General features: G+C 37.7%; 2 protein-coding genes across 2 annotated transcripts; one reads left to right on the top strand and one right to left on the bottom strand.

Annotated features, from left to right (window-relative positions):
- Nucleotides 1–2641: 2641 nt before the first annotated feature.
- Nucleotides 2642–3392, top strand: LOC122275979. Its single transcript, XM_043085378.1, has one exon. The coding sequence runs from the start codon at nucleotides 2675–2677 to the stop codon at nucleotides 3206–3208; it is 534 nt and encodes a 177-aa protein (XP_042941312.1). The 5' UTR covers nucleotides 2642–2674; the 3' UTR covers nucleotides 3209–3392.
- Nucleotides 3393–5301: 1909 nt separating this feature from the next.
- On the bottom strand, nucleotides 5302–11497 carry LOC122275976 (peptidyl-prolyl cis-trans isomerase FKBP16-3, chloroplastic). Its single transcript, XM_043085362.1, has 7 exons — nucleotides 11385–11497; nucleotides 10218–10501; nucleotides 8613–8696; nucleotides 7791–7840; nucleotides 6729–6777; nucleotides 6033–6107; nucleotides 5302–5631 (listed from the first exon to the last, which is right to left on the bottom strand). The coding sequence occupies exons 1-7, from the start codon at nucleotides 11476–11478 to the stop codon at nucleotides 5512–5514; spliced, it is 756 nt and encodes a 251-aa protein (XP_042941296.1). The 5' UTR covers nucleotides 11479–11497; the 3' UTR covers nucleotides 5302–5511.
- Nucleotides 11498–12177: the final 680 nt, after the last annotated feature.

Raw genomic sequence — 12177 nt, 5'->3', positions numbered from 1 at the left:
TAGCTACTTGATGGCTGTTATTGTACATTCCAAACGTGATGAATGACTTACCATTTTAAAGTTGATTGTTTATCTACATCGGATAAATTGGATTCTACCATATCCACAAATAGAATGTGGGACCAGATATCAACCCCTCATAAATGAGTATTTGAAGTGCCATCAGGATGCTAGATACGAATGATAACAATTTTGTAATCTAAACTTGATAAATGCAGGGGGCAATATAGTCCCTCAAATGAGTAAAAATTGATAAGATTCATTCCGGGTATATACTTGGGATAATTCCACCTTCTCCAATAACATCAATCCAAACTATCCTTCAAATCAGATGAGGATCAGTGAATGCCAAAAACAATTCTTGAAGTGCATAACAACTAAATTTAAATGCTCCAACATCCCTGTTTTGAGCAATCTCACTAAATGACACTTTGCTAAAGTCTACCAAAATTAATTTAATTGCACAAAAGTTCGTCACAGTCTTATAGGTTAACACCATACAATTTACATACATGGTCTTGATCCACAAACCATGTGCACCTCAAAAGAACCATGCAAAACCCAAAAGAGTTCGCCCAACTACTTTACATAGTATTTATCCAAACCAAATAAACACTATTACAAATGTCAGAATCCAGTAGAAAATCAAAAGTTTTCGCTTTTTCTTTTTCAGATTCTTTGCCATTTCTCTCACTTTATCTTCTCGTTTCCGAACGGCATACTCGCGCTGTAATACTTCATTCCACGAAATACTTGTCGCCTTATTCTCACGAGCACGAAAATTTTCCTCTAGCAAATGAAGTATATCGGCCCATACAAAAAATTCACACCTTGCTTCTCCCTACACACAATATTAATTCACAATTAATATGATAAAATACACCCAACCAGCAAACCATTACGCAAAACAAAACAAAGCAGACTTTGACAAATTGCTCTTACCGTTTTATAGTTTGGGCAAGCGAAAAATCTCCTTCCGGGATTTTTCGACGTGTGAGATGTCTTTAGTGGTGTTTTCAAACCACACCAACAAGTTGGAGATTCCAAGACATTATCATTAAGTACAGATGATGATGCTGACATGATTGATTCTGAAAAATAAAAAACTGAACATTATTATCACATATTTTTATTAATGGGTTAATAGTATGTGCAAGGTAAAAAAAAAATTGCATCTGCTTTTAGCAAGAATGGCAATAGCTAATCGAATTTGAAGTTTAGAAAATTTATGGAGAAAAGGGCTAGCATACTGCCAAACTATTCGGGGCAAGTGTAAGATCCAAGTTGAATTTTGAGTTCAACTCTTGGCTTAAGCCAAAACCAAATTTTCTAAATTGAGTTTACAGAAGTATGCCAAATATGCATTTGTTATATTCTTAAAATCAAATCAAGTACAACAAAGAAGTAATCAATGGGAATGAGCTAAATTTTTTCCTGTTTTTGTCCACGAGAATGTGCAAACTAATATCCTTCAAAAAATTAGCACATACAACTACCATGATAGAGGTCTAACATGAATTCTGAAATAACAGTTAGAAACTAGTTACCATAAATGACACATTATGATATATGAGAATTACACATATCAAGTGCCATATGGGCGGGTATTTTAGTTATGACGTAATAATTTTTAACTATGTGATGAAGGACCATTTAACTTATTTTTTTGATAAGTTAAATTGGTTGTGTCATGAAGGAGCTTCAACTTATAACCTGGATAGCTAAGCTTAAAATCTTCCTTTATTCTGTTTGACATGAACCGATAAACCTAGCCTGAACTGGAAGGAACACAAAATACTCAAAAGCCACAAGCCAAAGCCCCACAAAATGGGACGTTCGAGACCAACAACTTACAACTTCAGAGTGTCACAACTTCAATTACACAAAAGCCAATTGTGAGAGACAAACCAAAACCAAAACCTTGGCTGAGCCGGAATTTTAATGAGGGTTTTCTCAAAGTCCACAAAACGCAGAACACCCAGAAGCAAACAATTTCATCAACTACTCGAAAACTAAACCTACAAGCCAAAAGCTAAGCTTACACTGAGACGACCCAACTTACCAAAACACCTCAAAATACTTTCTACTGAGTTGCTCTAAAACCCAGACTCCATAACTTCTGAACAGGTCCGACCCAAACGCACCGACCCAGAGTGCGAACAGATTCCAACCCAACCTGACCAACTTTTCCTTCACAGAAACACTACAGCCGAAATCCAAGGGAGTGACACAAGGAAAGCAAAAAGTAAGCATGCTCATACCCAGATCGTGTCACAGAGGGGCTTCGCGTTGGTCTCGTTATGGACCCAGGGCTTGGACTGATCTCCTCGGGATGTCGTGGTGGGGAGGCCGGAGGTCGAGGTCTGAGCTCGAAGAGGACGACGGGGAGAGTCTGGGTTTCAGAATCACGGAACGAGGGAGGGAACGGAGCTCCGGCTACATTGGGTTGAAGAACATCACGGAACAAGAGAGGGAACGTCAGTACGGAGCTCGAGCTACATTTCTCAAAATGAAATGTTTGCTTCAACTGAGGGAGGGAACGTCCTATGGTGTCAGCACGGTCATTTCGCCCATGCCACGTGTGGTGTGCGTCGGTTGCTCCCAAACAGGGGCTGATCCGAATAATTATTCTTATCAGACTAAAGGCGGAGAGAGAGAGAGAGAGAGAAGAGAGATGGGCAATGGCATTTCACCCTCAAAGCGAGTCACGGCTTTACTCTCAAACTCGCCCGAGTTCGACTCAGCATGCGACTCAGGCTACTCACACTGCATCTCCTTGACCCAGCACGCTTTCCCTGGCGTCTTCCCCTACCAACTCGCCACTGCCTCCGACCACCTCCACCGCACCCTATCCACCCTCCGGCCCCACCCTCTCATCATGAAGTGGGTCCCCTCTCCACCATCTCGAGCCCAGGTCGACTCCGCCCTCCGAGCAGTGACTCACCGGTGGCCCAACAGAGAGGATTTAACGGCTCAGCACGAGTCCCTTATCGGGCCCCCCCAGTTCAAGGAATGGGCCATTGAGCTGTTCACGGATGCCGTGGTGTCGAACGCTGGGAAAGCAGTTCTCTGCAGAGTTCCGATTGGAATAGTCGGGATTGCTGGAATCGGGGCGGTGACTCGTTCTGGAAAGGACCTGATTGGGACGGCAATCGGCGTATACGCTCTTGGCATTGCGACTTCCGTTTATCTTAGTTTGTCAGGCTAGTGTACTGTTTTTTCTTTCTTGTTTTCTATATTCGACTTCTGTTTATGTTGATGATACGTGGCATAATCCTAATCTCTCTGTAAGAACAGAATAATTATTAGCCGTCGGGTGGCAAGACTATCCAGAAATTGTAACTATGCATAGCAAATTTTTAATGAGAACATTAAAGTAGGTTCATGTATTATTGCTTGGCTAAACCAGTTTGCATAGGCAATGTTTTCTATTTTTTACCAAGTGTTTTGCACAGTTTATGGCAAGCTATATTGAATTGAATAATCAAAGCTGGTGGACTGAAAAACCAGTCTTACATTACATTTGTTTCTAAATTGTCCTTTAAGTTTCCTAGTTGATCCAAGTTCATTTGTCTCCTTGCCTTGTTCTTGTGAGCGTATAGACAGAATCAGAACAGTACTTCCAACCATTTATCAAACCGGTGCTTACGAGTAATTGTTGCAAATTTGTTCACTCATTTATTTGCTTATCATTATGGTAAAATCAGACATACCATTGTTTCTTTATCAGGGCCAGAGCAACGTTTTTTTTTTTTAATTTTATTGGTACGAGTGTCCAGATCAACGTCCTGACTAATCTTAGGTTGCACAGGACCTCGGTAAGGAGTTTACCACAAGTGCACCTTGGGTAATTCAAGAGAAAAACCCCCGTCTGATGGCCGGAGCAACAATTGTACTTCGATGCTAATGCAATATGCAGTTTTTTTATGTTTGAGTCAACAAGCAGTTCCTTCTTAAAGCTTCTCCACATGAAAATATAAATAGAGTTTTGCTATATTTTACAATGAATGGATGGCTTTGTGCCAAATCCAATTAGACCATTCCATTTTGGCATGATGCTCTCGGATCACAGACCAGACAGTATTACTTACATACCGATTTTACCATAATGATAAGCAAGCAAATAAATGAATAAATTTGTACATAGCATTGTTTCTTTATCAGGCTTGATATGAATTTGCTTTTTTGCTGGGATTCAGATTTTATAGTATACAAAACTGGAAATCCGTAGTGGAGAAATGGTTCAATAAAGCCCATGTTGTGTCTCAGTTAGGAGTAGTGGGTATACTGGAATACCACCATCTGTAATAAGTTGGTGCCTATAGTTTAGGAGATGTAAGGCTTGAATGGAAGATAAGTTGAAGACACTTGTGGATCAAATGTTGAAGCTGTCCTCCTTCAAAAGAATAAGCAGTGTGGATATACATATATTACAGTAGTTTGGTATGGCTCCTATTCCCATTAAATCTCCTAATGTTATGGTTTTACAATGGTTAAGGCCAGCTTTAGGCCATGTCAAATTAAATATCGATAGATGTAGCTTGGACAACTCACGTGAGTGTGGCGGTGTTGGGTGGAATTGGCCGGTTTTGCTAATTATCATAGTCCAGTACGAACATGATGGCTGAGGTAAAAGGTTTATTGGATGGCTTAAGAGTCTTGTGACAAAGTTGCAACTCAAGAATGAAGTTGAAACTAATTCCAAAATAATGATAGACTGGATAGGTTTACTGGGAAGTGAAGACGATTGAGATAGGATTCGGCTACTGCCAAGGGACCTGGTATCCTCATTGCTTCGTGTTTACATGGAGGTTAACCAAGTGGCTGATGCACTTGCACAAATGGGTGCCAAAGGTGTTCGCGAAGAGTTTATTACAGCACCAACGGAAAGATGGGTACTTCCACGTACTGATAAATAAGTACTCACAGCTTTATGCTGTAAATGATCTGATTTTTTATTGATTTTTGTTTTTGGTTTATAACTAGGTCGTTTGTTTTTACACCTTGGTTTTGGATTTCTATGCTGTTAACTCCAAGGTGTTGGAATGTAACCATTGGCTTTTGCTAGAATGGAGTTCCATCATCTTCGAAAAAAAGAAGAAGTAATACTGACTATAATGATATTAAACAAATGAAATAAAATAACCTCCTATTTTTTGGTATGAGTTGGGGAATCGTAGGACTTCTCTTTTTATGCCAATAATTCCTTCCATGTTCTGTTTCCTCGGCAGTTGGCTGCCAATGGAAGCAAAGAACTTGTATGTAGACTTGGTTCATAATAAAAAGAAAAGAGTCGAGCCATGGTCAAATTTTTAGATTTGTTTCGACTGTTGCCACCATACCAAGCATTTGAGGCTTGGAATGAAGAATAAATACTGCTTTTGTACAGTGTGAAAAAGAAATTAATGAATTAATTTAAGTTTTACAATGTTAGTATCAGATCATGAACTTGTTTTGGATACCAATAAAGGTTAAAAAAGAGAAGAAAAAAGAAGGGGGTAAAGAATTCTGTTACTCTTCATCCACTTCAAGGCCTGGTATGTATTCCAAACTCACATCGAAGATGACTGGACTGTTTGGAGCCACTCTTGGCCTTCCTGGAGCTGAAGTGAGACCTTTTGGAAATGCCAACTAATCAAAGAGAAACAAACCCGATACACGTTAGGGCCTTTCCACCAAAAATTTTCAGAACAGAAACTTGCAATTGGCTCTCGGAAAGACACATGGACAGAAAATGAAAATTTTGAATCTGCATTGCTGAGTCATGCCAAAACAAGTAAGGTAAATATGAATTCTAAAGCCAATAGGCCTTGGCCTTTCATCCATCCCCCAGGGACGGGATCTAGGGTTCAATCCCCACAGCTGGGACTATATGTCCCTAAATTTCCTAGAAAGCAATAAAAAGAAGAACATGAATTCAAACGCCCCTTTGCGAACATTTTATCTTGCATAGGAGCATCAAAAATATCAAGTGAAAAGGAAATTATGAGCAAAAATATGTTGCAGCATCAAATATCAAGTGAAAAACATACTGATCCTGGGATGAAAATTCGACGCTTTCCTCCTGCTTTCATGCTCAGGATCCCTTCATCAAGTCCCTTGATCACCTGTTTTACCATTTAGACTATAATCACTAAATCTGTAGCAGAATTTACAGTGAGCACATGCATGAAAAAAATTTGTCCATTTAAAGAGAGTAGGTCTTCTTTCTAATTTTCTATAGTGCTATGGATAAAGTAAGGATACCATTTAAGAGATACAGGCATGTTGCTGCTTCCAGTTTAAAATTCTTCTATTTACCCAGGCCGAGGACAGCATGGCACATGCTTATCACCATTACATGGATCTGTTTAGTAGTTTATTTTTTTTTTATTCTTTTTTCTTTACAGTGAGATCATACAGGCATTACCATCCTATGATTACTGACTAAAAAATCAGAAAGGTGGAGAACCTCCATTATTTATTATTGAGGCGGAGAACCTTATTTAGACATAACCAACTTAATGATGGCATACAAAAGCTTATAAACAAGTTAACAGTTCAAAATTAGGAGTGTGCGCAGCAAAAATACCACAATTGCTTAGATTGAACCGAACAAAATGCAATGATTTTTTTATAGGAACTTGAGAGAAATGGTTTGAATTAATAAAATGCAATAAATTAATATTGATTCTTTTTCTTGGTGACCTGTAAATCACAAAGGATTAGGAACTGCTTCTAAAGCTCACCTGACCAGAGCCAACACGAAAAATGTAAATCTGACCTTTCTCCAATGAACTGCAGAGTTTAAAGGAAGACGTCTCAGAGAAGAAAGAAATTGTAAGTGTTTCTCAGACCCTATGACATGCCAGTGCAGGACTTTACACAAAAGTAGGTCCTAGGATTAGGCTGTCTAAAACGAACTACGATTTAATGTGGGCCAAATTAAGTTTTATATGTTCATTCATATAACTTTGATTGCATAACTAGGTGTCAGATTTCAATTTTTTCCCTCGCTATTGATTGCATTAATTTGGCGCTTGATGTTTTGAAAATGCTTCGATTTGATCCTTGCAATGTATTTTTGTCACCATGCAAATAACGCGTATTGTTGATATGAAATGTGATGTGAGATCACAAAACGGCTCATAAAATTAGAGAAGAATGGTAGGAACATTGGTGTGGCAGCAGAAGGGTGTAATGTGGCACTATCTTCTCTGCTCTTGTGAGCCTTATTGTGGCCTAATATGCCATGCCAACATTGACATGAACATCTAGGACAGAAATGTCTATCAGAGTATAATAATTACAGTTACCATAGTGACAATAAGATGGGCATTAAAGTTTTTATCCAGCACTAAATTGGCAAGATCATTATTTCCCAGACAAAATTATAGCATAATAAATTCTGAGAATTTTGAGAAAGAATTTTGAGGTGTCTTTGTGTTTATGTTTGTGACTGGTGGAGTCCATTGAAGATATTTGGAAAGAAAATTATAAGAGATGTGTATTTTTGCTGTTTGTGAAAGTGGTGAGGTCCACTAGTGATTAGATGAATTTTCTGGGAGATGAAAATATATTTGGGGGCATGTTTGTGTTGAAAATTGAAGGAAAATGGAAATGTTTTGATTGGCAAACAATCTTAGAATCTGACACATAGGTCAGGGACCAATGCACATTTCGATCAAAAGTCTATATTTAAGCCCTATGTATGACAAATATGACATGGCAGCCTAAGAACACATTCAAAGTCTGAGCTTAATTTAGAGATATAAAGCTTATTACATTTTCCATGTAATCAATGTTCTTACCTGTCGAATATTTGTCCAGATGGAACCATGGCAACATAATTAGCAGCCACCTAACAGTGATATCAACAGAAGAAATGGTCATAACATGAAGTAAGAACTAAGTCTCAATATATTGGTACAAGGAGGAAGGTGAGGATATAGAACTATTTCCATGTTCATTTATATTAACATAAGCAACTGTATACTTCAACGGCCAGTTTAAAGAAGGTCCTTTCTTAGAAAAGATTAATTAAGTCAGTGAAGTTTTTGTCATGCATACCAGCTAAATATGTTGATAGATAAAGTCTATTGAGTGAATGCTGATTCAATGAATAATGCGAAAATATAAAGCTATCTTTGACAGAGTAGGCAGGCAGACTTTGACGGGACACGGGAATCAAAAAAGGTTATTTGACCAGAGAATTTTGGATGAGAAATAAGAAGGGGGGGAAACCGAGAAGGATTGTACCACCAAAGAAGCCTCATCACCTACTCCTGCAGAAGCAATGACTGCTACAGTTGTTTGCCAATTCCTAAGTTACAGTTTGATGAATATGCACCAAGTTTCCTAACCATATTGAAGGCATGGGATAGACCCATACTAAAGATGTCATTCACCAATTGATTCTGAATATAGCTAAAGTGCAACTTGAGAGAGTTAATCGGCAAGGTAATTTGGAGAACCATCCATAAATTAAATTTACAGGTACAAAATACTTTTTACAAGCTAGAAAGTTATCTATTGTTGACTCTTCCTATTGCTGCTTATGGCTTCATATATAGGTTCACCATCACATGCTGCAGGAATAAACTAATATGCAAGAGCCAGACTAATTTGCCCACCTGAAATCCAACTGGTGGACTAGGGCCTGCACCAACTTTTATGTCCTTATACTGCAAACCAGACTCTGTAGTTACCATAGGTACCTTCATTCAAGAGTGCATCCAACATTCAGCATAAGATCATCAACAATAGAAGTCAATAGTCTATATTAATTCAAAACTAATTACATGCAAACTCACAATCACAGATATTTTGTATATAATAGAAAAGGTTTGAACCACAACGGTCTCACTGTAATAGTGGCCTTAATAATGTTAATCTGGGGCCACCATTTGCGCATTGATCACAATAACTGCCATGAAGTTGATTAAATGTTTCTCACACTCGAGATCGATCTCTTGGTTCAATCAATTGCACTAGTGTGGATGGTTGGAAAACATTCAGGTTATAGAAAAAAAGAACTAGTTTACACCAAAATGATTGTCGTAGTGTAAGAAGGCCAGGGAGAACCTGCTGGAATTCATTTAGTACTTAGGCATTATTCTTTCAGCCCATCTAGCAATTATTATTTTTTGATAAGTAAACGATAGTATTAATAAGAATAGGCATAGCCCAAGTACACAAGGAGGTATACAAGAGATAACACCTATCTAGTTCACTAAGTAGGACAAAAGGAAATCATGTACATTTAGGCCATGGAAATCTATGGCAATGGCCCATTGAAACAAAGTACTGAAAAATAACAGACGCAGCTCCTCTAGTGTGTGCTCCTTCTCTTCGAAGGTCCTTTAATATTGACTGGGTTTCATTACAAAATCAAAGTTTCAGGATTCAATCGATGAATTTGATCACATCATGGTGACAATATGGATTTCATTTATGTGAAGAGAATAGTATGAATTGACATAATATGTATCAAACATGGAGATCAGTACAAACAAAGAGTCCCATGCCGTAATTACTTGACCAACTTGAATAGAGATCGATTATGTAATAAGTGAGGGGCAAGATGTTGAAACAACATATAGTGTGAGAACTAAGCCCCAATGAGTAGGGCTCTAGCCTCAGGATGCTTCAGAATGACTGTTAAGTATAATGCTGGACAGTTGGAAGAAGAAAAAATAGATAGAAAAGTTTGAGTAATAAAAATTTTATTGAATGAGAGACAACCGATCGAAATGGTCTTAAAAGAGAGAGATGCAATATTTAGTGTAAATGTAGAGGAGAAATTTAGCTCAACAGGAGAAGACTCAAATGGACATAAGAGATTGAGCATGTTTTTAAGACTCCTCATTTACTGAAACCACACTTTGTTGCTGTACCTCAGGACATCAAGACATGTTATAAACATGTCTAGAATCAAGTTATTAACAGGCATTCAGTGCTAGAGGCAAGGGTTATAAGCCCACATAAAGTTGGACACTCCCAGTGAAAGAATGGCATATATAGCATATTACGAATTTATATGGTAGCATATGCAAGAGTTATAATCCTACAGTGGTGGCAGCTATGTTTTAAGTTTCAACAGTTTAATTGTTATCTTATTGGTACAATGCAACCTGCTTCAGTGAGGAGGCATCTTTATACTGTTCTAATTAGTAAGTAACATTTGAAGTGCTGAAAAGATATTCTTGCAGGTAAGGGGCCATGTAATCTCACCATACATTTTCAAGCTCTTTCTCACAAGTGTCATCGCAGAGTCTTGGCTTCTGCTCAGGGGGCAAGCCAGCGCCCTTGGCTTCAAATGAGTCTGTAAAGAGGCTTGACAATCCAAAAGCCAGCCCAATTACATCCCTACGTTTAATTACATTGAACTCATCCCTCAATTCCCTTGCCCTTGAAGCTTCAGCCTTAAGATCCAAAGTTGAGCATCTCACAACCAGACCGCGAACTTTATCACTGGAAATGGCTTGATGATTGGCAAACAAACTGTTGCCAAAAGCAGAACCTAATACAATTGGAATATCACAAAGATTTTAGGAGCAAGAGATCGCATTTGAAGTCATAGAAAAATGAATGAATATTGAAACAAAAAAGCAACAGGAAATGTTAAAAGAAGTACACTTTTATTTTTAAATGCCATCACATTGACAGGAGATGTTTCCGCAAATGTTATCAATATTAAAAATGAATTTTACATTACAAAAAAAAAAGCATTTTATCAAATTTGACAGGAGCATATATCTGTGTCGCATGTCATGTACAGCAGCAAAACACACAGGAATAGAACAAGTTTTTGCAGGAAGTTCAAACGCGCAACATATGGGGGACCCGGGAATAATGAAGAGGAAATGTTATCATTCTTGATATTTCCCTTTTGGTTCATCAGCTACTGCAAAGTTCAGATGGTTATATGTACAAACAGCACAGTTGAGCATAATCTGGTCAATATACCAAGCATCTGGGCCTTCTGAACTTTGAGAGAGATAGTTTTAGACATTAATTTGGAGAGAGCAAAGTTATTTGAACTGGCATAAAATCATAGAAAACGTAATTGCCACATAGAAAACGTAATTGCCACTTAGAATTGCCGATTGCTTGGAAGAAGAACTAGACACATTTACCTTGCAATAAGCACTTGCATCGACTAAAAAAAACCATTCATTTTCTTTTCGCCAAAGTCCAAGCAGTCGAAGCTAAGGTTCATTACTAATCATATTTACAAACTATCTGGGTTTGCAATTTTTATAACAGAAAAGAAAGAAACAAAAGAAAACACAGAGTTTGCCGTTTCTAAATCATGATCTGCACGTTGCTTTCAGAACTATGATTACGAGTAAGGAACTTGGAAAATAAAATTAAAATGGAAAGAAACTAGAAGAGTGGATTACCAATTGGAAGCAACAGAGAAGCCATCCTCCTTGATAAGCGAGGAGCTCGTAACGTTCGGAAACGGATAACGAAATCTTGGCGTGTCATATACATGAGATGTGTATCTATCTCTCTGCAATTCATCAAAAATTTAAAAATAAAAAATAAACCTCTTTCTGTGCTGGTTTGGCACTTCTACTGATTCCACGTGGCAAGTATCTTGTGCTCTAGCCCACCTCCGCATTTTTAAGATGAAGTGTTGTGCTTTTTTTATTTTTTTTTCCTTTTTTAATGAGTAGGGTTACGTATAGTTGTATAGTACGTGAAGATCATGTAATTATTTTAAAAAATAGTATAATTTATTATTAGAATATTAATTTTTTTATGTAAGTCTCATATTTACTCATTTTAAAAAAAAAAATTACACGACACTTATGTATTTCATAATTACAAATATCTTTTCTCTTCTCACAAAGGAAAGCAGCTTAAATCCATTTTTTTGTAGTCTGATAAATAGATTGCGACACTATCACGACTAAAAATCATAATAGATTGTGTTCTGTTACATTTAGCTAGTCCAGTTTGGTTGAAAGAGATGTCCTGTGACGCCCCCAAATTTCGTTTGGGATCGGACGGACATTTGAAGCGTCGAGATATGCAACACAAGGTTATCTGCCCCCGTTCATGACATATAAGATGCAATGTTCCTAACATGTATCTAACATTATGCAATATTCGCAGCGGATAATTTTTTTCTTTAGCAATACTATGCACCAAATTGAAAATATCTCAAATGCTTAAAATATACTTCAT

Source organism: Carya illinoinensis, chromosome 1 (assembly GCF_018687715.1).
Source record: "Carya illinoinensis cultivar Pawnee chromosome 1, C.illinoinensisPawnee_v1, whole genome shotgun sequence".
Lineage (NCBI taxonomy): Eukaryota > Viridiplantae > Streptophyta > Magnoliopsida > Fagales > Juglandaceae > Carya > Carya illinoinensis.
Note: the sequence above shows the minus strand (reverse complement) of the source record. Positions and strands in the feature narration are given on the sequence as shown.